Raw genomic sequence first — 27,377 nt, 5'->3', positions numbered from 1 at the left:
GTCACGCCTGGTGAGCCCACTAACCCGGATGTTGTTGTCACACTGCGGCGGCTAGTAGTCACCCATGTAAACCACAATGAAGCCGTTAGCACATCCCCACTTCAGGTTTCCTTTTAACTGAAGTAATCTTTTTACTCGTCCCGATGAAAATTATTCACCACATAGCAAACTAATAATTACGCGTTGAGCCCAAACATGTCTCAGGAAACGTTCCAGCCTGTGATCACGTCCACCGACTCCAGGTACGTCACGCTCACCTACCCCCATTGGAACTTTCCGTTGTCAATATTAGTGACATTGATAAATTGACATAGGACGTTGATGACGTGAGGAAACCTTAACGTCAGATAAATAAATAGCACTTAGGTTCTTAATGGATTTGCCAAATTCTTATGGGCCATGTCACGAATAATCTTCAGTGTTTCTTCTCCAAACTTAGAAGGCTGTCATGTTTTATCTATATCGTGAAAAGTTTCAAATGTAGCATTTGGATATAATGTTAGCATTAGAAATAAACAACGATTAGAGTTCATAGCAAAAGTAAAATCCCAGGTGCCAGTGATGCCGTTTCAGTTCTTCCGTGTGACCTCTACCAGCCCAAATAAAGATGCAGCCCCAAAGGCCAACGCTGCCGGCAAGACCCCAATCCAGATACTTCATGAGTACGGCGCCAAACACGGCAAAATCCCTGCCTATTTGCTGGAGAAATCCGAAGGCGAGGCCCATCAGCCAAGCTTTGTGTTCAGTGTGACCGTCGGAGATGTCTGCTGCAAAGGTCGCCATTTGTGTGATCTTAGTTTATTTCAATCAGACACCCAATATATTTGACGATGATGTCATCGTGTGTTGTTGTGATTTCCAGGAGAAGGTCCCAGTAAAAAGGCAGCCAAACACATGGCTGCTGAGGATGCGCTCCGCATCCTTCAGGTGGACACGGCAGCTGTGTGAGTGCACCCGAAATGCCGCTGAAGTCATTCAGACACAGTTGGTCCTGAAGAAAATGATGCCTGTAGAATACAAGTATGATGAATCACACAGGTCTTCATGGTGATGTCCTTCCTGCAGGAACCTCCCCGTGAAGTCCGAGACTAACGATGTTGCAGCAGAATCAAACGGCCACCCCAACGCAGTGGGCACACTGCAGGTAATGAACTTAGTGAGGACTTCACTATTTCAAACCTTTGGCAGTTGTCTTAATAACGCGTTTGTGACAGACCTTCAAAATAATGGCAGCAACTATCGACGCCAACATTAGCATGTCAATGGTGTTTGCAACGTATGTTAGCATTAAGTTAAGCTGACTTTTCTTAGGCAAAGCTATTGCTGACATATACTTGTTCCTTCCCGTTAGGAGCTGTCCTTGCAGAGAGGCTGGCGTCTTCCCGAGTACACGGTGCTAATGGAGACCGGGCCGCCACACAGGCGGGAATTTACCATCACCTGCACAATGGAGTCCCTGTCAGAGACAGGTAAGACTGAAATCATGCTGGGTGACCATACGTGTTTATCACTGCTGTTTGTTTTTTTGACCGAGCAGCTGTGGCAAGCTCCAAAAAAGCGGCAAAGAAAGCAGCTGCTGAAAAGATGGTGGCCAAACTTCAGAGTCTGTCTGGCTCCTCTGAAATCACATGGGTAGGTCACACACCAAACGTCATGCCAAACGTATCTACACATGACTTCTATTTCCCTTGACTGTCTCACAGACGCCTAAACCGAGGGTGCAATTTGAAAATCTGAAGAACTCGTCGGCTGAGAAGATCTCCTTCCTGAGGAGGAACCCGCTGAGCATTCCCAACACGGATTACATTCAGTTGATGGCCGAGCTGTCCAAGGAACAAAGCTTTGAAGTCGCCTACTTGGACATAGGTATGTTTGGACAGAATCCGCTTAGCACACCTATATCTGTGTGTGTGTGTGTGTGTGTCCTCACCACACTGGGCTTCCTCCATACATTTTAGATTCATTCAACACTCAAAATTGTCCGCATGTGTGAGTGTGAATAGTTGTGTGTGCACGACGCAATGTAAGGTCTAGTTTAGCTTAGAGGCCTTTATCAGGGGTCCTGTCGATGTTTAGCACAGTCGCTACACAAGACATTTCAAGGTTACAAATAGTGCGCAACAAAGAACTTTTTGTATTACTTCAACTTACTTCCTTGACACCAATTACTACTGTCCTGTTTAGCCAGGACTTTGGCACCATCTTGTGGCAAGTGTAGCCCTCAAAAGTGAGGAATTTCCAATTCAGTAACTGGATAATTATCTTTTACGTCTCAATGTGTGTGTTTAATTGTTGAACTTCAGAGAAAAAATCTTCCACTACAACTAAGATGTTTTGGATATTGTCTTGGTGTGTGGTACTCTAAGCTATTTCATTTGAGTGGAAACTCAAAGACACAAACCGGCTAGTTTCCATGGCAACTGAGCTGCTTGATCCTAAGTACCTGTGGCTATGCTTTGCAGACGAGTTGACGGCTAACGGGCAGTACCAGTGCCTGGTGGAGCTGTCCACCTCCCCCGTCACCGTGTGCCACGGCACGGGCATCTCCCTCAGCAACGCGCACAACGCCGCCGCACACAGCGCCCTCCAGTACATCAAGATCATGGCCTCCACCAAGTAAAACCAACAAACTGCACCGGAAGGTACATTTTAACACAGACAACAACTGGATGGACACCATCTATGCGATTTATTTTACGTACATATGTTTGGCTGAAAACAAAATGAATTCATTGGAATTGTGATTTAATGGACAAAGGGGGGAGTCGTCTCTTAAATTGATGTACTTTTTATCGTGGCCCAAAAAAAACAAACAGTAAGGGGTGGGTGACAGAGCACTTAGAAGAATTGGCACAGCCTACACACTCGCAGTTTCAACGGGAATGCGTAATTGAGAGGCACATGGATGCAAGTGTGGGAATTGGGATCAGCCCTATATTGTCCAAAATCAGTAATAGCATGTTCGGCAAACGTGTACTTGATGAGAGAACGCTCCAATAAACAACTATAAGTGCGAGTACGACGTGCTCCTTTTGAGTTGTTTGCTGACGGCAACGCAAAGCTAATCTCCATGATTTCCATTGCCGTTAACGGGACGGTCGCCCCTTTCAACATGGCCGCTACATAGGAACATCTGTTAGCCTGCTGTAATCTGTATTGAATATTTGTGATATGTAACAGCGGGACAAGCCAGAAATGCGTCTACTATGAACAGCCAACTATTTTTAGTGCGTGTGTGTGTGTGTGTGTGTGTGTTGAACTTGACAAAATGTATACTCCGCACGTAGCCATCTCCACTGCAACCGTGTGTATCAGTCACAAAATAAAACTACTCAATAAAAACAAGCACTTTGCAATGCAGTAATTTTCAATTCAGTTAGAGATTGTTTTGTTAGTGTTTTCACATGCACCCACACACACACACGTGCACACGCACACAAACACAAAGAGGTCAAAATGGGTGAATAAATCACACACCGAAGGTCCGGTTTTATTAATCCAAGCACTATGTAGCAGCAGTGTACAGTGTAGATGGAAAGATATGTATTTTAGTTTCAATTGCACTTTTTAAAGAAGGTACCATCAGGAAACTGAGCGGATGAGGTCCAGTCCATGACAAGAACAGAACCTTTCTGTAAGGCATCTGCAACAATCATTGGCAGGCTACACATGCAGGTGGAACAATAAATTGGAGGGCTTCTTTTTTTTTTTTTTTTTGAGCATCCTGTCCATCCATTTATTCTATTTTACGCTTGTGCTGCTGCGCGATAACAGTGTGGTGTCCCTCTCCACCACACAAACCCCGCGGGGGAGTCCACACTCATGTAGGGAGGAACACTTTCGCTTTTGTATGAACGACCGTTTTTCCTGCAATTGCCTGGCAACCATTTCAGGGTGTACGCCCAAAGTTAGTTGAGATAGGCTCCAGTTCATAAGGACAAATGCTGCAGAAAATGGGTAGATGCAGGGACCCGTTTCAGGTGTCCGGATGTGCTGTATTTACATGTTGGCATGTATGATAGCGTAGTGAAGAGCTTCGTTTACGGCGTGTGTGTGCATCTACTGTCAGATATGTTTGGCAAGAACACAGGTTGTCCCTTTGGCTTTATCATCACGAAGCAGATGCAGATGGGTGAGCATGGTACAACTTGTCATCATCAGCAGTGTGTGTCATTCCTAAATGCGTTTAAGGCACAGCAAGTGAAACTGAATACTTGTTGTGGGGAGATATAAGAATGAAAAGTTTTACTCTGAATTTGTTTTGTCTGTCAACAATAGTGTTAAAACAAATCATCCAATAATAGAGCAGTTGTAGCAGTATCAGTTTGAGTGGCTAATTACTATTTATCTTGAAAATAAAACTTAATGAGCGGAAATGGTATTTTCCTTGAATGAGCAGCAGGTGGCTCTCCTGTCTCTGCGTTGTTTAAGTAGCTGCCTGAAAATGAAAAAACACTTTATTGTCAGAAAGTTGTTTTTTTTTTAAATCAATGAATGAATTCCTTAAAATGTGAGCCGGGGCCTCTTTCAGATCCGACGCCAAATAATTTTTGGGAGTTGGGGTGGTCCAGATTTAGTCGCATTTTCACTTTGTGTGTGGTTAACAACCGCATGTTTCAATACATTTGTGTGTTGATACGGATTAGAAATAGAAAACAATTCACTTTGGACGGCTATTGTAAAATAACACTCAGACACTTGGGTCTTCAGTGTTTGGCTTTTCTCCAAGTACAGTCCCGCTTTAAAGTGGGTTCGGGACAGGGGTGGGCAAACTTTGTCATTAAGAAAAAGAAACAAAAACATTTATTTTTGGTTGGTGTTTAAGGGCGATATTTGATTTTTAAAACAGGCAGATGGGCCAGGTCATAATAATTTGTATGCAAACTATTTTATTTTAGTAATAAAATAATGAACTTTTTTTTAAAGTGACAGTGCATTTTAATGAATTGATATTAGAGGAAAAATTGCAAAATGAATATCTACAATTAATAAATAAACTTATTATTCAACATTGAAAACATTATTTACAATTAACTTAAAGGTAATTTGGGGGGCAAAATGAATTATAATAAGTCAACAACAATGAAAATATTATTAAGAAATGACAAAATACATTTACACTACACAGTTTTACACACACAAAAAGTGATATTAATACAGCCAATATTACGGGACTTTTCATAAGGCCACAATTTGCCCACCCCTGGTTTCGAGGCTCTCCCTTCTCCCTGCAGCGTGGCAAAGTCAGCTCACCACTATATATGGACAGAGTGTAAAATGAAATAGTCGGACAGGGGAGTGGGTCGCTGGGGGGCTACAAGCTGAGGGTGAAGAGACATTGAACTTGTTGACCAGTGTCCGGCCGGCCCTTGTTTTTTAGCTAACGTACTCACAATGTGTAGTGTGACGTTATCGGATGTGTGCGCTCAGCTGTGTGGTTTGACGAGTTGTTCCGCATCATAAACTGTATTAAAAGGCAAAAAAATAATAAAATCTGCCAAGATATTTTTATAAAAATACCTATTTTTTCTTCTACAACATGAACGATGTATTAAATATGGCCGTATGCCAGTGAAAGCTCCCTAAGCATGCATGTGGTCGTAGCTAAATATGAGCGTCCGCGTTTAAGGCCGACTCGGGAGTCGTTCGAGTCGCTGAGAAAAGATCTATGCGACCTTTGCAAGCACGATGAAGGTGGCCCTCCTCCAAGAGGTTTCCTCTAGTGGGGGCGCCGCAGAACCCCAGCAGCGCTCGCTCACGTCCAAGTGCACGTTTTAGTGTTTCTCCTCACATCTCGAATGTACAGTCCGACGCTGAACGCGAAGAGCGTCTCGTCGGGCCGTGTGCTACCACAGGCTCACTGTCGGTTCCATGTTGATAAAGCCGGGGGTTTTGCGCAGCTCCCAGTACAAGTTGTTGGAGACCCACCGTTCCCTGTGATTAGCGTCAACCACTTTCCTGGAACAAAAAGAGTTCAGCGAAGGACCGTAAAATGAATCTACAGTTGACAAAAAGTGGTGAGCAGTATTGGATGGGTTACTGGTGGAAGCAAGGATGCAAAATTAAAACTTTTAGTCCGAACCTTGTGGTACACCAAATTCTTTCTTTGTCTTTTGGATTGCCAAGACAATCAATTTTACATTGCCATAAACTCCCATGTCAATGTGCCGCACATGCTAGAGCCTTAAGAATACGCCACATTCTGGAAGGGACTAAATTGTTATGCAAATGAACAGCAGGAAGAATGGAGAACGAAGAGGCAAAGTTTCATAATCCTTGTAAGCTACGCCGAATGAATGTTATTGTCTTACTTGAAGAAGCGAGGCTCCTGTTTGACATTATTGTCTTCATTCCACTTCCTCCTGGTCCTCTGCAAGTCTTCGATTCGCTGCTTCTCGGAGGCAGCCAGCTCCAAGTTCCCTTCTTCTAGGTGCCTGGTGGGAGGCAGATTGCATGTTAAGTTGCTAGACACCATGCAATATTTTGTGTTTGTCACCGGTCGTGTGACCTTTGATCGGGTCTGAACCGCGCGTCCGTTCGCGGCAGGACATCTTTTAGCTCGGGACAAAGCTCGTTGAGTTCCGTGGCAAATCTGGTGAAGCCGTAGTATAGCTCATAGTCTGTGGGCATGGAGCCTAGCAAGAAAAAGATCAACATGAGATGTGCAGCGGCATCGGGACGGAGCACTGCTTGCAATCATAAGAATTTGCAAGTCAGCCTTTAAGGCGGGCTCTTTCAGTTCTTGTTTGTTTCAGGTTGTTTTTCCCGTCAGTCTCCTCTTCAGGAGGTGAAATTCATGCTCTATTGGGTTAAGGTCTGTGATTAACTTGAAGCAAGCACACTTTTGCCCAGGACCACTTAATGTGACTAACTTTAACTTAAACTTGTGTCCCCGGTGTCAAGATCTGAAGTGATAATCCAGATGCCTACCTGGCCTCCAGATACATTTGGCAGAAGGTGGGACGCCGCAGTAAAGCCCCTCGTGCCATTTTCCAAAAAGCCTGTGGATCACTTTCCCTTCTTGGTCCATCACAAATCCTTGGATCTCGTTCACGTTGGAGCTCCAGTAGTTCCCCTAAAAGAAGGACGCTCTACTATCATCACACGCAGTCCACGCGGGTCCGAGCCCCAATCAAACCTCCAATGACCTTGACGAAGGTGAGTTTGCAGAGGCAAGCGCTGCTTTTTGTGTTCCTGATGGTGATCTCGCCATAGTGTTCGATCCACCGCCGGCCACTGAGGATGTTGTGGACACACGTGGTGACTTTGTTCCATTCGTAGTGGTCTCCAAACCTGAACAGGCGCGAGGAGCACAGAAAGGTCAAACAAGCTGGACACGGTGTCTGCAGTAGTGACAAAGAGTGCGTCATTACCGGGGAATCATGAGGCTCACTGTCCCAACTGGCAAGATCTCCATTGACTTGCCCCAGAATTTGTTTTTCCATCTCACATCTGTAGGACGAAAGATACCAAAATGATAACAATCCAGATCTACATCCGGTCATATTGTAGTGATGTTGAAATAACAAGTGTGACTCCCAATTATTGCATCCATCGGGAATGCAACAGATGTGCCGCCTACCTTGCCAAAAGGTGAAGTTCTTGGACTCGCAGTGGCAGGCAGAGATTGGAGGGTGGTGGCTCACCTTGAGAGAACAACACAATTGCACTCTACTTTGTCATCTTTAATGATACAAAACGGGCACAAAAAATATTTAGAAGGCAAAATGTCATGTCACTGTTGGGATTACAAAATCTATATGCGTTTGAAAAAGCACGACTTTACCTGTTCCGAGAAAAAACAGAAGCCCTTGTCTTCTCTTATACATTCGTACGTCTCTCCGAGGAGCGGGTTGAATGGCTTACTTCCTGCTCGGTAGTACGTGGATGAGTAGCCTGAGACGGCGAAGGCAGCGACCAGAACCTGGCACAAGCAGAAACAAGACCACCGCTGACATCAATCAACCTGAAGGGACCAACATTCTTCATAAATATTGTAGACGCATCCTGTCGCTTGTTGACACACGCCCCAATGATCCAAACCCAGCTTGGATCTTTTGGTGTTAGCGGGACATTAAAAGTCAAGTCAATGGATTTTTATGAGAATTCAAAAAAAAAAAATGTAGACAAAAAAAACTCTTCTTTTTGCTGAACACTTTAAAGTCAGTCATCAAAATGGTACTTGGAGAGCGCCAATAATTTTTTGAGAGATTTACCATGCGTTCAAAGGGATCCTCCGTCTCAGCAGCTTTGTCCAGCAGCTCGCTGTACTCCAGCTCTTCACACATGCGCTGCAACGTGTTGAGAGGCTCGTTGAGCTCCACGGGCATGGACACCTTGGATAGGTCCTTGCCGATGTTGTTTCGCAAGATGTTCCACAGGTTGATGTTGCCGGTGTCGGGACAGGGTGCCGGCAGGCAGATGCGCCGCCCGTTACGGAAGGCACAGCCGGCAAAGTCTCCGTTGGCCACTGAGAAGACAAAACACTCATTGTGATACTGAGAGGCTGCAGGATTTCCCTTTGATGAGCGACTATGTATAACTAGACAAGTGTGGGATGTGACGGAGATGAAGACGGGAGATCCCCTCCCTCCTCACACAGGCGCCTCATAAAGCCTAAGAAAAGATCTTGGCACAGAGCAGCCTTGTAAAGTCAATGGCTTCAGCCACAATGATAAATACGCTCGCCAAGCCTGCGTGAGTGTTTTGCTTCCTCAGAGGAGGATCCTCCACGGATTCATTTGACTCTATTTCTGACACAAAACTGGAAAATGCTTAAAGTTAGTGGCTGTTGAGACCTACTTTGTCTGGAGACGTTATCCGTCACGCTGGCGTTGTCCTCTGAGATGTTATCGCTCACATCACTGACATATGATTCATCATCTGAGCCCTGTTAGGGGAACAGGTACGGAAGGGGGGGGGGGGGGGGGGTTAGGATTGAGACGGTCACAAACTGCAGGCAGGTTTGGTTGCACTTGCTGCAGTTTCCCCGAGGCAGCACAGCATCGGCCCCACTGCAGAATATTTTTCATGCAAGCACATCTGTATTCGGCCTTCATGCTACGGTGCGATAAATGTCCTCTGGGAGTGATCCTTCACATGGCTCAATGCATGTCTGGAGAGCAACTCTCTTTAATAGCCCCTCAGAGGCCACAGAGAGTTAGCGGGCAGAAACGATGCTTTCAAGTGGCCAAATTGTTCTTTTCAACAGAGCTGGAAGCTTCGTTCTAATTAAATATAAAGAAATAAAAGACCAAATGAGGGATGAGGCGTCTCCCCCAATTAACAAGAGCCTCTCGACTATGATTAAGTTTCCATGACCTCTTAAGCTGCCCTCATTAGGGCCGACGGTATCCTCGCAGTCCACCCCAAACTCTCAAATTACCTCATTTTCTGACGAACTGGCTGAGAGGAGCACTTCCTGGGCGTCAAAGAACTCGGAGACAGACTCCGACATGGAGAGTCGGCTCTCATCAGAGGCCTGCTGGGTCAGCGGGATCCCCATCTGCTCTACAACCTGCCGGCAAACATGTTAGACGCACGCGTATCACAACTGTAACTGAAAGACACCGCGGTTCATTTTATGGCGAGCTTCCGTCCATTTCTAATGAGTCATTTTCCACTAACATCCGTGTTGAATGATGATAAAACGTAACCGAATAAGCCATCCATCATTCTGGCCATCGATGAGTAAGACAGGAAAGCAATAATACAACAATCGGGCCTCCTTGTTGCTTCCGCAATATGGGCGGCTTTAAATGAACACCGTCACCTACCTCATTCGGAGTGGAAATGATATTCACGCTGACGACTTGCTCCGACAGGACAGACTCAGAGTGGATGCGGTTCAGTCGGGTTCGTAGTTCTGCGTTTTGGGACACGGCCTTGGGGAAAAAAATGAAATGGGTTGTTGTGAAGTAATTGGCCAATAGATCGATTAAGACCAAAGTATATTTTTTATTGGCATGATCTGCCATCATATGCAAGCCTAAGCGCACAAGTGCAGCAGAACCTCTGAGGCCCAATCCAAACAAAGTAAATTAACATGACATTACAGTAATTACTGTTTGATTCTCCGGCATGTTATTGTCATCAATCAATCTTAGTCTGCCAATTTCTGTTGAGCTGCTTTAAAAATGAAAAGACAATGCGAGCATGAACCGCATTGATTTGGCACCACTGAAGCGTGCAAATTGTACCACGAAGTGATGGCTGACTATCATTTCCCCGCAAGGCTCTTTGCAAAGGAATGTGACCTCCAACTTTGGGACGGTGTCGTCACATACGCTTTGAAACTGAAAGAGAGGTAGAACCTTTTTAACGGTGTGATGGAAACAGATAATGAGGTGCAGTCCAATTACAGTAAGAGAAGACAGCTCAAGGAGCAGCGTTAATGAAGTCCGCGCCACATTTCTTTGTCTCACCAATTAGTTAAAAAAAAGATGATCTCACACGTCACTTTATGGTGTGAGTGCGCTGGAATAAAGATCAGTTTGTTGAAAACACTGTAGAACGTTTCAGAAAATTGTAGAGGCAGTGAAGTTGTGGTAATTATCTTGTCAGCACTTCTGGATTTTTTTTTTATTTTTTATTTTTTGGTAACCAACAGATGTGTCTGACAGATACAGTTATGAGGTGAAGTGGAGGACACGCGCATTACCTGTGACAGAGACTTCCTGAGGGTGTTGATCTGGGCTGATTGGTCGGACTGGTCCTGGTCCGACAGAATCTGCTTGATCTTTTCTTTCTCGATGGCTACTGTGTTGAAGGCTGACTTGAGCAGAGTGTGGACTGCGCACAGACACAATGACGCAATAAGAACAGTGATCACTCATGCAGCATGATTGATTGATTGATTTTTTTGCGTCAGCTGCTTTGGCTTGCTGCGTAAATGCAATGTACCGTTCTTAAAACACATTACGTAAGTCAAAGAGTGAGGCGTGATGTAATGTTGGCGAACACATTGAAATAACTCCGTCGACAAACTGCAAAATCTCAGAGGCATTTAGTAGCACACCGATGCGACGGGATGTAAAATTGCCTTGTGAGCGTGCGGAGGGATGACAGAGAGGGATGCCGTCGCTGACTCGATTACATAATGGAGCGATGCCTCCGAGCTAGTGCTGGCAGTCAACTGCAGCTGCACGGCATCACACATGTGACATGCTTCTCTGTCCACTGCTTGTCGAATATACAAACACACATATGTTCTTGAAGCCATCTGCGCATGTAGGACGTTTGCCCAAAAATGTTTGTTGTAAACACGGCGGAACTTGGTGTACAGTACCATTTTGACATAGTTAACTGTAAATAGTCGGAAGACAATCTAGTAAAGGTTTAGCGGCGAGAATCTTTTTTAAGTTTTAAAGGGGAAGTCAAGTGAAAAAATATTTTTTACACTAATATGTTCTGTGCACCCCTACAAGTCTAAACATGGTATTCTGATTAATATTGTGTTTGTGAAATTTGAATTAAGCAGAAAAATCCATCAGTTTTTATCCATCTCAAAACAAAATTATATTGACTCTCCTAATACAGTTAAAATGCATCTTGTGGTTAAACGTGCTAAATTGATTGTGTGGACTAATTTCATAAATAAAGTCGTTGGTTCCTGACTTACATTAATTAGGCTATATCTACACGGCAACAAATTCATTTGAAAGTTTGAGCATGTTGACTCTCTTCTTTCATGCTTGTTTGCATGCTTACCTTTTTGGGCAATGTTGCAGAATTCCTCCTGTAGTTTAATGTAGTCACTGGGACACTCCACGCTGTCTGTCAGCCGCGAGGCGGGCGCTTGAAAGTCCCCCATCTCGGCGCAGAGGTTCGGGTTGGATGAGTGGAGGCGGACAGGCGACATGCTGGACGATAGCGGGACCTGAAGAGTGATGATGCGAGGTTAATCAACCGAGAAGCGCAATCTGGCGGAGACCCTGAATTGTTCGTTGATGGAAGCCAAATAGATATTTTCAGAGGCATTCAGCCCTGACACCTTTGCAAATCAAACACGCACTAGTCAAAATGCTTTTTTTACTCTATCTGTTCTCTACAGAAATATTTATGAAGCCGGTCTTTAGAAGGTGTGGATAAAGCCAAAGTGTTCTTCCTTTTAGGCTAAGCAAAAAACGAACAAAAAGGGGCAAAAACAGAACAAGCCCACAGGACCAATGCAAAGGTTTAAGCTCAAGAGAAACCAAAATAAAATCCAGCATGTTATTATTTCAAATTAGAGAAAGCATCATCTCTAGTTTCATGACACATAGCAAAAAAATAAAAAAAACAAAAGGTACCTGAAGCTGGAATTTTGCATCTTTGCCGACACTTTTTGTCCTCCATCTTCTGTTCATGCGCTTTTCTTTCTTTGACAATTCTACGCAAGCGGTCTATGTGGCAAATGTGGATCACGGTATGCAAGACAACACAGTCACACACAAAAGCAAGTCAACATCAATTGACTGTTGTGAAGTTAGAAGTCAGACAACATTCCAACAAATGAGAAGCAAACAAAATCCTGAAGCAAATGCGATGAGTGCCTCTAAGCAGTTGATGGGGATGGTAAGGGGGGGGGGGGCTTAAGCATGACTGAATGCTTTCTGTCTGATAAAACCCCGGCTGGAACTGGCACTTTTCTTTCTGATCCTCCCAACAAGCCTCCCATATTATTATTATTTTTTTTTGCTGCAGTGAACAAGGCTTCTGAGCTGCTCAATGCACATTTCATGTAGTTTGTCGGGTAAAAACCGAGATATGATACTTTACAGAGTCTTCCAAAAGTCATGATACACTTATTTTCTGTTGTTTCATTTCTCATTTGGATAGATGTGAGGCCTTCCGCATTTGATGCAAATTGGCGAGCAATGTTGCAAATTGCCGCCTGGCAAGAGTCACACAAGACTCCCGTTTGGTACCCTATACATACGTGTGTGTGTGTGTGTTCAACCTGCATATCTGCAAAGTTGGGTGCCGACTGAGTCCTTTGTAGAATCTCCAGACTCTGCAAGAGGCCACTCAGCTCTGTCAGGTTGGACTGGCATCGCGCAAGATCTGAAATGATTGTAGAAGCGAACGATGCCGATGTCATCAAGGCTCGTAGATGGACACACACGATACGAGGATAGTTCCAGGAGCCGCACCTTCGGCACATTTGTCCATCTCCTCGGATTCTTGCAGCCAGGCAGCCACCTTGCTCTGACCGTTGCTGTAGGAGACGGGCAAGCTGCTGTTGGCGGGGACTGGTGTTTGCCATGGCAACCCGCTGGGTTTAGCGTGCTTTCAAGAGATACAAGGGTTGGTGTCAGAAGTACAAAAATATCCTAAAAAAAAAGTAACATACGGCACAAGGATGCGAGTAAAACGGCAAGTCACTGACGCCCACCCAAAAAGTTTCGAAAGGTTTTTGAGCTAATAAATTTAATTAAAAAATTAGGGAAATTTACAAATACAGAACTATGAATAATGCACGGGTCACTGTGTTGTCATGACTTTTTGGAAAGTGCTGCTTCTGTAAAAAAAAAAAATTATCCCTTTGCATTTGTCACTGTTTAGTTTTGAAAATTGGCACAGCTGGAACAAAAGTGTTAATTTGGCTGGTTGGTTTTGCTTTGGCGAGAAAGGGATGCCAAAAGAAAAGGTTAGGATTAGAAATACTCTACAGTGTCGATTGCTTTCATTGATAAAAGAAGCAAGACACAAAGTGTCTAGATTCCAGACAGAAAAACGATTCCTCTATCCTAATGCTCAGATTCATTTTATTCAATAGCCACTAATCGAGCACGCGCACGCAACCATTAGTCAGCGAACTGATCACTGCGCACAGACCACAATTTGCGAGAAAGACTTCCTGCGAGCAACTCTCACGAGTTTGTGTCGCAAGTGGACTAACTACCTTGGCGTCATGTCCGACACTCGGAGCAGCTTGCGGTGACTCTGCCACGGCAGACGAAGGGAACATCCGCATGGAGGCGTCCCGAGGAGATCGGACGATCTCGTTCTGTCGGTAAAGGCGATGGTGCCGCAGCTTGGACACCCAGGCGTCAAAGATGTCTTGGGATTTGACCTAAGAAGTCGAGCCGACGTTTATTTATTAGATGTGGGCCGTCCGCTTGACGGCGACGTCAATAGCGAAATGACAATCTTGACTCTCAGCGTTACCTTGAGGTGATAGATATGCTCCTCTGTGTCCAGGTCAATACGACGAGCCTTCTTTTTGATGGACATCACAGAGAGGCCCACGTCGATGCTGCCGTGCAGTTTGCCTTTCTGGATCTGACACACACGTTCGTTGAGGTTAACGAGATCATTTCGTTGCATTACTATTTATTGTCCGGATCGACATTCAATAAAATGAGGTATGAGGTACAGGATGAACGTCTGACGCAGCTTATGTGCTCAACCTCGGATCAAGACGCTTCCATTTTGGTGTAACATACAAAGCTGAGACAAATCAAACACTGCAACTCTTGCTGCAAACATTCCAGCTGAATCTTTGTTGCCAGGCCTTGGGGGGTGTGAGTCAGGCTTACTTACATCAATGGGGGACTTGGAGTACTTCAGGATACCATTGTCCAGAACAAAAAATCGCTACGGAGGAAAAAAAAACAACCTGATGTTAGTTCATTTAAAAAAAAAAAAATCAATAGGGCAAAACCTGACTGTGTATCCCTTGTGAGAAATCCTGTTTGTCGCTGCAATATATTTCCTTTAAATGTGCTGCTTTCAAAATGTAGCATTGTGTGCTGGTATGATGGCCAGGGAATTATTTGGGCTTATAAAAAAACAAAAAACAACTGAATAAGTACTGAAGAGCAACATTAGTGAAGCAGCAATTATTCTAACTTCAGACTTTGAAGAGCCACTACTTGAAAAATTTTTTAGAAGAACAAAACGCTGCCAACGGGGGCCCACCTTGTGCCAGCCTTTCAGCGGCCATTTCCGCTTCTTCAGCATAAACCCTTCGTGTTTATCTGGCCTCTGGACGTTGCTCTGACCGATTTTCAGCCCCTCGATGATTTCCCAGCTGTCTGCCTCCTGAAGTAAAACAAAACCATGCGGCGTCAGAGCCGATGGGATCATTCCTCCAGAAGTAAAAGCAACATGAGCGATGTACGTGTTCGAGAAAACAGGATGACGCCCGAGCCCGCAGTCCTAATGGAGGAAACCCTTCGTTCGTCTCTCTTGCGTAATGTTTGTGCTTCCCCATCACATCTCTCATGTGCTCTGAGTAATTCCCCTCCATTAGATTCCTCTCGACTAGCTCGTCTTTCCCTTAGCGGGTCTGTAAATCAAAGTGACGTCTCTGGAGCAAAGAGAATCCAAGGTCACGCAGGGACGGGTGTAACCCCACGGCCCGGAGGGAAGGTCATCGTCATCCAGAAAATCGACAAAGATTTCAATCGTTTGTCTTTTGAATGAGTTGTAATCCATGCGGACGCAGTGTTGTAACCTTCAGCGTGTATATCGCCGTTGGTTTACAAAGCACTTAAGAAATGGAAGACAACAGCTTGTTTAATCAAAAGAGCAGCGGAACAAATCATTTTGGTAATGAGGTCATGTGTCTCCTGTGAACAACCCTCGCCCTCCTGTCAGTGGCCTTGAGCTACATCAAGATTCAAAGCAATGTAAAAAGGAAATGGATGGGAGACGGCCATTACTGGATCTAGTCCACTGCGTGATATGAATCGATCAATACATGAATGCATTTCAGCATCAGACACGAAGATGCACCCTCCCTATCTGGCCGTTACATTTGCCCACAAGCAGGTACTGTGAGTTTTAGCTCAAATCCAAATGACAACCTCGAAGTTTTTCCCCTTCTTCGGGCAATCCCGCTGCAATCTAACATTTTCCTGGCTTTCTCAGTCACTTCTTCATGCACTTCTGGAACTTCCAGGAAGTGTATTGTCTGGCCCAAATTGAAGGGAAAAACACCAATCCTGAAACTTTTCTGACACATATCGTTTTTTAAGTGTGATGGTTGGTTGGGAGACTTTTGCACCAAGGTGACCCTTCCAGGAATGCCCCCAGAGATGCGTGGGGTGATTAAAGGTCATGCGAGGGACGCATGAGTGGGCATACCAAAGCGGTCCGCTCTGTGGCTTTGCGGTCTCGTTTACAGGTTTAGACTGTTTCCATATCAGGCAGAGAAGTGCTGTCGCTTCCTTGCCTCATTTTCCTATTCATACCAGAGCTCTCCTGTTCTTTGACCCTGAAAGCATAAATGAATGAAGCCAATTTGATTTCCTGCACCCTGCTCACATTTATTGATCTCACTGCAGGATCATTTCAACCTGAATGAGTGAGAGTCCGCTTTGCTGAGACGTAAATAGCTCGGTAAGCTCCATTTTCTTTTCACTTGATCTCAATTGGAAGAAAGAGAGAGGAAAAACTATATTTTTCATGTCATGCGCAAACCTCTGACAAAACGGTACAAATCTCTCTTTTCATTCACAACTTGGTGAGAGCACTTGTGGCAATTTTTATGCCGACAATGAATCAAACGATTACAGCGACGCTCACTGAGCAAGGACAAGCGCTCCTCCTGGACATGTTAGGCTAAATCAGCACTATAAATATCAGTGCGGCGTCCCACTTTTGATGGATTTCTCATGCACACGTCTGCTTCGACAATGCATGCAGAAAATCTCCCTATGTTTCGGGGGAACACCAATGAGCATCTCGACACTTTTTGCACTCTTCACAATGCAAGGGGGACATAAAGCCCCGCTCGACGAGTAGCAACACACTTTCTTCAATAGAAATTGCAAGTATGCCAGCAGTTTTAGTGTCCTTTCGGGAGAATAATGCAGCCTCTGTGCATGTCAAAGGAGCACAAAAGACGGCAGTAATTTGTCATGGAATAGGAAAAGAAGAAGCCGGCTACAGAAAAGCTGAAATCACTGCCTTGTGGTTGTACGCATGTCTGCCAGACAGTGGAAAGATTCTGAGTTTGAATCTTTACTCAGGCCCAGCTGTGTGGCGTTTTTTTAAAATATTACTGACTGATTTTATATTGGCTTTAGTCCGCTGCTAACAAATATTATTATGATATTCTAAAATTAACACCACAAAGTGTTAACTGTGGGAGAATCATCAAGAATGGAAAAAAACAAGGGAGGAGGAGAATGTTTAACTGTCTGCATTATCCAGCATCAAGGATTCAACTGTGCGCTTTCAAAAAGGCCCCGGCTCTCATCCAACCAACTCCTTTTCCCTCCTTAAAGCACTCAGACGAGAACACAAGCTCCCACGCAGCATGCCACAGTGTGCCGCATGACCACAAGAGCACCAAGTCTGCACCAGTCACTCATAAAATATTCAACAGAACCCGGTGCCGATGGGAAAGTGATGATGTCATAGCTTCCACTTCAATTCTTACTTCTGCAGTGGCAAACTGAGTCAGTCGGAAGAGTCAACCGTTTTTTTTCTAACAGCGCTCCCTAAATAAGAGCGATAATCAAGAGTTTTTAAAGTGTGAAGATTGGTTGAGAACTGTGACTCTCTAAAAACAATCGTACACTGGATAAGATTTGATAATCAATCGGGTTTCCCTTTTTTTGACATGATACGGGGTGTCCCAAAACAAAAAGGGCAAAGCCTAAGCTGTCAAATGCGGATCATGGCTTCTCGTCTGTCAGAATGAACACCGAAGCCAAGTGTAGTTTAGGATACCCTCAATCGTTTTCTGTGGCCTCAAAAGGTTTTGCTCTGTACCTGCCGGCTGTCGCGCTGGGACGAGGAAGAGGAGGACGCGCTCTTGTGCACCGGCGTGGATGTCTTGTTGACCATGGCCGAGCTCCTCTCCTCTGAGCTCATGGCGCGGCCGTGGGCGCCTCGCTGCGAGTGTTGGGAGTGGGACATGGCGCAAGGCAGTGGGTTCTGCTGATTAGCTGCGGACTTGCGGATTGATCGTCATCTGAAACACAAGAGTGGGGAAATAGATACTATTAATGTCCTGGTTAAAAATAAAAAAACAAAACACAGTACTTGTTTTAACTATTGACGCAATTTTCATTGCCGTCTTCTACTTTCTGTTCAGTTTAATGTTTAATGGCGCATGTGTTACTTCATCAGTTTTCTACTTTGTCCTGTTAACTGCGCCCGTGCTTGTTCGCTGTTTCTGTGGATGGATTTGATGGCTGCAAATATACAGTAAATGGCCTGGGCCAAATGGCCACATCTAAATCCCGCCGCCCCAATTTTTGCGGGACCTCCTCATCACTATTATGAGCTAACGGATTGCATGGATGTTCTCGGGCTAATGTTCTTGGCAGAAAGTCAAAGATTATCTTGAGACAGATCACTCCGACCACCACAGACACAATCAGATGATCAATTCATGTCAATCTCCCGAGTAATCAGATCAGCTCAAACTATTTTCAAAATCTGTTTGTATTAATAAAAAGGCGGATACAAAAGAGGATAAATCAGAACTGTCACCGAGCGAATGGGGATTTTAGTCAGTGTTCTGCTATTCTTCTTTGCATTTTGTACTTGGTGGATGTCAACATTTATTTGGTTGCTGCCATGGATGGGAGAAATAAATTAAAATAACGCCATTTTTCTTCCGTTTGCTCAGCCTCGCTGAGGCGCTGAGGAAGGTGACCGCCACGAAGCAAATGCACAATCGCTTTGGTATTAATGTGAGTGCTGTATGAATTGACGTGCGTGTGTGCGCGTGTGTGTGATAAGATTGCGATAGAGACAAACAAACGCTGAATTGCACTTTTTTTCTGATAATTTCAATAAACATTAAAACTGTTGACATTGATGAGAAACATCAAACTGCAAAACTTAGATCATACTTTAGCCCCTCCATTTTTTTAAACAAATTAAATGAAAGTACAATGATCTTGATCGCGATAATTTATTTTAATCCTGTAAATATCGTTCATTGTAAATATTGTTTCAAGTTTGAAGTTGTCACGCAGGCAAGAAAGAAAATAAGCATTGATTCGTGATGCATCGATAATCAGTAATTGAATTGTAGTCCTGTGACTCAAATTGAATTGTGAGGTGGACGTCGATTTCATAGTTGCTGCTGAACAATTTTTAATTACAACCTTACTTGTCTGTTTGATTTCACCTCGATGGGATTTCCCCTTTTGTGAGTGGAACAAAAAAAACATGTGGGGCATTTGGAGTCTAGATCAAACGAGTATAATGCAATCTAATTGGATCGAGCGTAAAGAAATTTGAATGGCAAGTCTGTCTTTTGCCGCAAACAAGTCATCGCAGCCCACCGTGCGGTCGTAACAAACGAACAAGTACTGTAGACGAACACACGGTGGTTTGAACGCTGTGCTGTCCGTCAAGCTCTGGGGAAAGTCCAACCCCGCCGAGCAGCTCTGCACACCTCCGCATCACGCACTCAACCGTGCACGACACTCACACACTATAATGTATTATTCAAGTCCTTTAACGTCGTCACTTTCTCCTCTCGGGCTTAAGACAACAAAGATCTCAGCTAGGGCAAGACAAGGTTCTAAATAATCTTGCCACATTGCGGTGAACGCTGCTAAGCCTATTTAATAGAACCGCATAAGGAAGCAGAAGCGAAAGGTTTAGCAGGTTAACTAGACTGGTTCATTTTGATTACCAGGAAAGCGGAATCCTTTTCGGGTCATTTAATGTGGCATTTAGTTGCGTCGTGTATCTGGAAGTTATACTGCTCTTTGTCAGTGACGTGCGCGGCTCATCAATGGGTTCATTTGAAGGGGCGTTGATAAATCCAATTCGAGGAATTTAATCGACGCATAACTGAACGCTTAGAGCAAATTGAGAGTGGACCAGATTGCCAAGCAATGCAAAGCACTCGTGGCAAATCCCCAAAAAATCACATCTGTAAATCACGGGCCCATAATTACGATGACTGTATCGTTCGCGATTTTTGCCAGCACGTGGACAAGCTCACAAGTGAAGAAAAAAGTCCGCGAGCGCTGATCCCTTTTTTTTTTTTTCACCATTCTTGATATCATGTCGCCGTCATTGTGATGTCGTCGGTGAGCGTATATGAGCCAGGTGACCTTACTCATAAAAGCGGGCTGCCTGCAATTTTTGTCCTCTTTTTTTAAGATGAAGCGGATCGCCGAACGTCAAGATGATTGTGACAACGGAGCTGGATTCTCAGAGCCGTATGACGAGAGTCCTCTTTGGCCATGCGGCAAGGCTACGCCGTATGAAGTTAGTTGCCATGTGAGGGACTCTCGACTCAGACCTTGATTGGTCATGAGCTTAATCTTCTAAATCCAGTCACCGTGATTATGACACCGTGAGTGCAGGGACAAAGCAAGCGTCACCACATAGCTGCAGCCACAACAGGTGACGAGGAATTTATAATTGGGTTGATTTTAATTGTCAATTTCCGCTCGGAGGATTGCGACTACATTGGATCTAAAAAGTCTACACACCCCTGTTTTGCGGTGTAAAAAAAGATAAGACCAAGGTAAATAATTTCAAAATATATTATGTGATTAGCATTTGCATAAAACCTTCAGGATTCTGCTCGAAAGTCAATAAATGTCCGAAAAATCCTCCTAGTACAGCTGTGTTGTAAATAATACAGCTCATATTCATGGTGGAAAAAAAGTTTTGAAAGGATTTACCTTGGTCTCTTTTGTTTTATATCACAAAAGCAGTGGTTTGAACATAGGTGTCTAGACTTTTTTTTATATTCACTGAGAATATAAAGGTTATTTTTTAGTTTGTGCCGTATTGGGGCTCCAGATTAAATGTTTGGACCATTCAGTCATCAATCGACAGTTACGGTATAGAAAGCACGAGAGCAACACGCGGCAACATTTTTTTCGTGGCTTGCATGTTGCGCAGGGGAAATGTGTCATGTAGGTTGGAATTGAGCCAACCCCCGCAGTCTTATTTCCCCTTGACCGTTTTTTCAGTGAGCAGTTAGCATGAAATGTTGACATCAGCAAGAAAACACCTTCATGTCCTTTAGAGTTGTGCTTGTTCAACGCAGTCGGTTTTGCACATGCTACCAAACATTTTGGAACTTCTGTTCGAAGAATTTCTGAGAAAAACATGGAAACCTTTAAACAGGAGTACAACACTGACAATACATTACTGTAATTTAACGACTATTATGTAGCGATGCACAGATACTGTATGTCTGTACACTACCAATATTCGTTAAAATGCACCGATACCATGAAACTGATACTAGTTCATCATCCTGAAATATATATATTCCAGGTAGGGACTATTTCAGTTGTGTGGGAATTTTAAGGTAAACACAGCCGACAACACTTTTAGCTGACTTTAAATTTTGCTCTGCTCTTACTTCGTCTTCATCTCGTATTTGCGCGCTCCTTTTACATAGTGCCCTCTAGTGTTTAGACTGAGGCAACGCATAAGTGAAATTCTGTGCGTTTCAGACTACGTTTTAAGTGAAATGCGTGGAAGCTTGCAAAAACTTGCAATTGGATGTCAAATTATAGTTACGCTAAAAAAAAATAGCTTTGTGACAAGTTTTTTTAAAAAGCACTTTAATCATCTCTAAAATCCTCCATAAATTAATTTGTGAAATGTACATGACTTATACTGCCACTCACGCTCTTATTTGTGCAATTTACGTCGAGCTTTTAGGGCAAGTGAGGCCGTTTGAAACGTCTCAGTAATTTTGATGCATCGGTTTGAAGGAATCTTTCTGTGTGTGTTGCTCGCCAATGAACAAAATATCATCTGTTGGAGGTCTGCCATTGCTTGTTCACTTTCAAACTCAACTTGTGGTCTCGACATCTTTGATCCCATACTGGTCAAAAGAGACTCTCATTTCTCATCTATTAGCAGTTCACGGTCGGGGGAGGGAACTATGGTGATATTTGACAGGAGAATAATTATTTGGGAGAATTATTAGTACGTGTTTTGTGTATATATATATGTTTTGTTTGTGTACAGTGTAATTATTTTTATTGGTTCCATGCGTGCCCACTAGTCTAACAACGGCATTCTGATTAATGTGGATTTGTGAAATATAAACAAAATCCATCGTTTTTATCCATCTCTGGCATCAATTCTGCCACTTGCAGTTTTAAGAATGAATCCGAAGACTGTCTTTAGTCTAGAAGGTTGCATAGAAATTATTATTGTAAAGATTTTTTTTTTACTTGAGTTCCCCTTTTATGCTAAATTCCAGTGAACCACAAGTTGTATCCATTATTAGCGAGTATTCCAAACGTCATCAATTTCTTTCATTTTGAGTTTAATGTAACCGGAAGACAGCGGCAGGTTCTGTCAGCAGCATGACTACAATGTGCTCTCCTGAATAATCTTTAAGCAAGATAAATCCCTCAGGCGGCTCTTCTGCTGGAAAATATGCTCTGACCTTAGTGGGGGCTGGTGAAAAGTCAAAATTGTCCCTGAAGGGAGCATTACAGAATTCCGATTAAAGTGTGGAGAACCATCCATCCTGATAAGGGCAGCATCACAAGATCCCGACCGCCACCACGACACTTCGCTATTAACGTAACGCTCAGCAGCATGGAACACCAGGAAGTTGGACACGGTTGCATTATTAAAGTGGACCAACACAAACAAACCTGATCTGCGAGGACAACTGAATTCACAACTTTCCAAGCTAATGATGCACAAGGATCAACAGAATAGCCAGCCAGTAGATGTCACGCGACATCAGGAAGCAGCGAGGGCGAGTCACGTCTCTTTCAAGAGAGGCTCATCTTTTTCTTAACAACGGTAACTGGACAGAGCCAGTTTATCCTGGGCTGCATTCATTACATCATCTAGGTAGAGCTGTTTTACTCTGCAATGCTTTTTGGACACTTGACTTTCTGGAAAATAGACTGTCGATAAAAAGCTGGATCGCCTAACACAGTGGAAGAAATGTACATGGACGACACTGCATCAGGTCTCTTTGGCAGTGAATATGACAAACTGAGGGAAAAGATAAAGACCATTACAGATGAGTCATAGTGCTGTGCTAAAAACAGCACGTTTATTGTTTTCATGATATGCTGATGGATAAACACCATTTGAGAAAAGATTATTCAAATAGGATTCATAAAGAGCACTTTTCGAAATAACAAAGGCGGGATTCGGTTATGAATATGCAAATAAAAGGGAATTTTTGTATTTTTTAGACAACAAGGCGAAATATGCACGCAAAGGGATAAGAACATCTTCAACTTGACGTTTTTTTCAGGAGGGCCAAAGAAATTAAACTGCAGATCCTCTCAAGAGAGTGTGCCCCCCCCCCAAAAAAAATCCCAAATAGTTTCCATTTATTTCTGATTCTTGTTAATTCATGTGATTAGATGGTATTTTAAACAACTGCAAAGTCACTGGCTGACCTTGGTCCGCATAAACTGGCAGATAATGTGGAGCAATCCCATAAAGTGACACAAGTTGTTTAACTTTCTCTATGGGCGAGCCGCCAATCTCCCCCAACATGGATGGAATATTAAGAATACAGTTCATGCTTTGTGGATAAGGCGGAAAAAACATTTTAAAAAAGATGGTTAAGATCTAGTGTTAAGGTTTGATTTTAAAAGGTGAATAGGTTACATTAATGCCACGTAGAATCGTCTGTAATTACTCAGTAATGGCATCCCTATTTTAAGGGGTCACGAAAAGCAAATGTGAGAACGAGCAAATGACCAAACAGTTCAAGTAAAGCCATTAAATTGACGACACACTTTGCAGATGCTAGTAAAGTCAGCTAGGTGGTGGTCACGTCTGGATGGTCCTCAGTGAATCACTCCGGATGCAAATACAAAAAAGATGCTCGAGTCTCGTCTGCTCGACCGGGAGGATGGACACTTCACATCAAAGCATTCTGTTGCACTCTATCAGTTACAATGTTCAAGTGGTCGTGTTGACGGAAAGAGAACAGCTTATTGCCTTACCACAGACGCGGCGGTGTAATGACCATGTCTTTGCAGTTCTTGGCGCAGGAAACAATCGAGCGGCTCTCCCCTGCCTGGTAAGCGACGATCGACTTCTCCAAGGTAAGCCGTTTGAACCAACGTCCACCTCCAATATGTCAATTTCTCGCAGCAGGCATGCTTTGTACGTAGGCCAGAACACAGTGGGAAGTAAGGGGAAAAAAAGTGCTGTGTTTGCCCGTTTCCTCGTATCCGAGTTGTGATGCTCGGCTCGGCTCGGCTCAGCCGCACTCTGCTAGCTCCTCCCTGCAGCAGGATCGGCTTGGAGTGGGAACAAAGCGACGGAATGGATCGTGCGGACACCTGCTGGTCCCAAACGGATTGGGCGTTGTAAACACTCAAAATAGATCTCATACTGTAGGTTAAAACACAGAAAAACGGTAAAACTAAAATCTTAAACAAATACGAAACCATCTTTTTAATCAGGCACTTTCAAGGACCTCTAAATGAGTCCATTCAATTATAACCGCTTGTTGATTTTTATAAAATTCTTTATTTTAAAAAAAAGAGTCCTAACGAGCCAATGTCTTAATGCAAAGGCATCCACGGTCGAAATTTAAGTTGTGTTTTTTTTCCAAGTCCCCAAAAACCTATTTCAAAATATTAAATATAAATATCAGCCTTCATGGCAGCTCAAGTATCACAAAGGACCCGGAAAACTGTATTTCAGAAACACTTTGGCTGTAAATCCCTCAATTTACTTCAAATTTGGTGTAAGCATAGAAAGTATGTAATAAATAAATATTGCTAGTTGGATTTGAAGAATAGTTTAGTAATTTATCTTTCAAGAAATTTCAAAGTTGGGATTAAAACTAGACACCTCTTTTAAATTGTCAGGGTTTTTTTGTTTTTTTTTGGGTGCCTGCATGCTCAGAGTAGAAGCTGGCTGTGGCACAATGACAAAAGCAGACAACACTAGCCGTAGAACCAAAAAGACCAACGTTGTGTTTTTGTGAGGCGTCAAAACACTTTTGCCACTGCAGAATGGATCTGAGAAAACTTCTGGGACATGTATTGAATGTCAAAACACGAAGAGAAAAAAACTCAAGGCCAATCAGTTCCATATAACGCGTGAATGCACAAGTGACCTTGAGTGACTGCGTGGGAAGTTTTAGTGCTCATTAGTAACCAAGCAATAGAACATCGGGGCCTGTCATTATGATTTATTCTTAGGCTTCACTATAAAAGTCAGTCACTGTCAAACATGTCCATGTGGCTGATTTCTCGGGTGGCTTCAAGCAGTGAGCTCATCCCAGGTTTTGCAACTAGTTTTCCTCAAGCACTGACCGTGATTAAACCTAATTTACTGCATCATGCTCAACTAGGCGGCACGGTGGACTACTGGTTAGCATAATGGTTTCACAGTTCAGAGTTACAGGGTTCGATTCCGGGTCGTGCCTTCCTGTGTGGAGTTTGCATGTTCTCCCCGTGCCTGCGTGGGTTTCCTCCGGGTACTCCGGTTTCCTCCCACATTCCCAAAATTCATTGATTGGACTCCCTCATTTGCCCCTAGGTGTGTTTGGGAGCGCGGATGGTTGTTTATCTGTGTGTGCCCTGCGATTGGCTGGTAACCAGTTCACGGTGTACCCTGAAGACAGCTTGCAACCCTTGTGAGAGCAGCGTTACAGATAATGGATGGATGGATGCTCAAGTCGAGATGAGTTCAAATGACTGCCAGATGAAATAGGAAAAATTGCAAGTAAGGTGTTCCAAATCAATGAAGGGTGGGCATTGCTACACCAAGGTCAGCTATGTAAAACACTACACTATCATCACCAGATAGATAGATAGATAGATAGATGTAAAGTGCTTTGTTACCGCTTTGTGAAATGCGCTATATAAATAAAGTTGTATTGTACAGATAGATAGCCAGATATTTTTAAAGTGAATTGAGAATTTGGTGTCGATTAGCCGTCGTTGATATTGTTTAAACGTCAACCATAGAAGAGTTACGAAAGCGTTTGCTCACCCCGTTTGGTAACTGAAACGTGCATCTGGTGTACGGCGGTGCGACGTAGTAGGTCAGCTGACCGGTGACGTGACAATTGACGTCATTTACCGGGAAGGCAGCACGTGCTGTGTTAGTTAACGGCGACCCATTGAAGAGGACGCAGAAAGTTGTACGGTGCCAACTGGAAATCTTTTAAAGGTAAGAGGCCGATAGCTACGGATCTCCCATTGTAATGTTGTTTCTAAAAAAGTAAACTTTTTTTTCTTGGACTGCGGTTCGCTGGAGAGACGACGTGGTTAGTCCTGCTGGTGGATTTTGCTTTCCTGTCTCAGTAGCATGTCAGTACTGTTTTCTAGTTTTCATTTTAAAGCTAGGATGAGTATGTTCTCGTCTTACACGCTATTAATAACTGTGTTTCACTATTAAGACTGACTCAGCTCCATCTAACTAAAAGGAGCTTTTCTCTTATGTATGTTCACTCCTTCTTTATTAGAGTGTACAACAAATGCGCTCTCTACCTGTTTTCAAACAGTAAGGTCGAGTTTTAAGTTGCCCACCAAAAAAAGAGCTGTTGTAATCGCCGGAAAATTGCACAACTTGTAAACGAGCTCCCCCTAATGGTGAAATGTGTTGAATCCTTCACACCAGGAAGTCACGATATCAATTTTACTGAGGCACATCATTTGTGTTGTAAAGGGGTTGTAAATGATCTCTATGCGTGTGTGTTATGTTCATAGAAAAAATGCCTGGCGACATCAATAAAGGGAAGAAGTCCTTTGTCCAGAAGTGTGCTCAATGTCACACTGTGGAGAATGGTGGGAAGCACAAGGTCGGCCCAAACCTGTGGGGTCTGATCGGTCGCAAAACGGGCCAGTCAGAAGGTTACAGCTATACAGATGCCAACAAAAGCAAAGGTAAGAACTTTGTATGTTTGATAACGCTGACAGCCATAGCCAAAGAATAGATTTGGTCGAGACATTCTTTTCTTAACTTTCAGGCATTATCTGGGATGAGGATACCCTGAACGTCTACTTGGAGAACCCCAAAAAGTATATTCCCGGAACTAAGATGATCTTTGCTGGCATAAAGAAGAAGAATGAGCGCGCCGACCTTATTGAATATCTTAAATCTGCGACCTCTTAATGAGCTTTACAACAATGGACACTTTTATCACAGGTCCACCTCTGTTTTTCATACTGTATGATCCACCTCTGCGCTGGAGTGATTGATAATCCCTGGTTTTAACAGGTTCCTTCTTTTTAAAAATACACATGTAACTTATTAAACCATGCAGTTGTGTATTCACATTAGAAACTGTAAAACCTTTTGATTGTGATGCGTTCAAGATTTTTGGTGGGTTTCATAAACCTGTTGTCATCATTTCCCTGTCCTATTTGAATGGTATATTGTTTCAAATGTAATGTTTTAAGTTGGTTACATTGAATAAAATCCTAACCAAGATCTTACATTGTGAGTGACATATTTAGAGGCATAAGATTAATAACGTGTGCACT

The 27,377-nt window shown here is 43.5% G+C and overlaps 3 protein-coding genes across 5 annotated transcripts; 2 read left to right on the top strand and 1 right to left on the bottom strand.

The window, feature by feature from the left end:
* Positions 1-8: 8 nt before the first annotated feature.
* Positions 9-3,345, top strand: prkra (protein kinase, interferon-inducible double stranded RNA dependent activator). Its single transcript, XM_088314240.1, has 8 exons — positions 9-242; positions 597-775; positions 863-944; positions 1,066-1,144; positions 1,352-1,469; positions 1,538-1,632; positions 1,704-1,866; positions 2,463-3,345. Exons 1-8 carry the CDS (start codon positions 196-198, stop codon positions 2,618-2,620), a joined length of 921 nt encoding a protein of 306 aa, XP_088170366.1. The 5' UTR covers positions 9-195; the 3' UTR covers positions 2,621-3,345.
* Positions 3,346-3,457: 112 nt separating this feature from the next.
* On the bottom strand, positions 3,458-24,162 carry osbpl6 (oxysterol binding protein-like 6). Of its 2 annotated transcripts, XM_088314238.1 has the most exons (23): positions 23,874-24,162; positions 17,710-17,911; positions 14,905-15,027; positions 14,527-14,580; positions 14,152-14,265; positions 13,886-14,056; positions 13,134-13,269; positions 12,941-13,044; positions 12,291-12,383; positions 11,710-11,878; positions 10,661-10,791; positions 9,777-9,884; positions 9,386-9,517; positions 8,803-8,890; positions 8,217-8,470; positions 7,787-7,924; positions 7,583-7,646; positions 7,374-7,452; positions 7,149-7,293; positions 6,931-7,075; positions 6,509-6,635; positions 6,312-6,434; positions 3,458-5,958 (listed from the first exon to the last, which is right to left on the bottom strand). In XM_088314238.1, exons 2-23 carry the CDS (start codon positions 17,854-17,856, stop codon positions 5,847-5,849), a joined length of 2,757 nt encoding a protein of 918 aa, XP_088170364.1. In that variant the 5' UTR covers positions 17,857-17,911; positions 23,874-24,162; the 3' UTR covers positions 3,458-5,846. The 2 variants fall into 2 exon arrangements, with proteins under 2 accessions (XP_088170364.1, XP_088170365.1); XM_088314239.1 differs by lacking the exon at positions 12,291-12,383.
* A 568-nt stretch (positions 24,163-24,730) lies between these two features.
* LOC148323809 (cytochrome c-like) lies at positions 24,731-27,329 on the top strand. Of its 2 annotated transcripts, none has more exons than XM_088314241.1 (3): positions 24,731-26,061; positions 26,601-26,777; positions 26,861-27,329. In XM_088314241.1, the coding sequence occupies exons 2-3, from the start codon at positions 26,606-26,608 to the stop codon at positions 27,004-27,006; spliced, it is 318 nt and encodes a 105-aa protein (XP_088170367.1). In that variant the 5' UTR covers positions 24,731-26,061; positions 26,601-26,605; the 3' UTR covers positions 27,007-27,329. The 2 variants fall into 2 exon arrangements, with proteins under 2 accessions (XP_088170367.1, XP_088170368.1); XM_088314242.1 differs by having other exon boundaries at positions 26,060-26,201.
* The last annotated feature ends 48 nt before the right edge of the window (positions 27,330-27,377 follow it).

Source organism: Idiotropiscis lumnitzeri, chromosome 14, assembly GCF_059441095.1.
Source record: "Idiotropiscis lumnitzeri isolate Australia: NSW breed Sydney's pygmy pipehorse chromosome 14, RoL_Ilum_1.0, whole genome shotgun sequence".
Lineage (NCBI taxonomy): Eukaryota > Metazoa > Chordata > Actinopteri > Syngnathiformes > Syngnathidae > Idiotropiscis > Idiotropiscis lumnitzeri.
Note: the sequence above shows the minus strand (reverse complement) of the source record. Positions and strands in the feature narration are given on the sequence as shown.

Bases quoted from the DNA above. Each gene is read 5' to 3' on its own strand.
- prkra (XM_088314240.1), top strand. From the start codon at position 196: ATGTCTCAGGAAACGTTCCAGCCTGTGATCACGTCCACCGACTCCAG. The intron at 776-862 runs GTCGCCATTTGT...TGTGATTTCCAG, and splicing joins CGGAGATGTCTGCTGCAAAG to GAGAAGGTCCCAGTAAAAAG. The intron at 1,145-1,351 runs GTAATGAACTTA...CCTTCCCGTTAG, and splicing joins ACGCAGTGGGCACACTGCAG to GAGCTGTCCTTGCAGAGAGG.
- osbpl6 (XM_088314238.1), bottom strand. From the start codon at position 17,856: ATGTCCCACTCCCAACACTCGCAGCGAGGCGCCCACGGCCGCGCCATG. The intron at 7,925-8,216 runs GTAAATCTCTCA...TGCTTGTGCCAG, and splicing joins AGGATCCCTTTGAACGCATG to GTTCTGGTCGCTGCCTTCGC. The intron at 6,636-6,930 runs GTAGGCATCTGG...TTTTCTTGCTAG, and splicing joins CAAATGTATCTGGAGGCCAG to GCTCCATGCCCACAGACTAT.
- LOC148323809 (XM_088314241.1), top strand. From the start codon at position 26,606: ATGCCTGGCGACATCAATAAAGGGAAGAAGTCCTTTGTCCAGAAGTGT. The intron at 26,778-26,860 runs GTAAGAACTTTG...CTTAACTTTCAG, and splicing joins AGATGCCAACAAAAGCAAAG to GCATTATCTGGGATGAGGAT.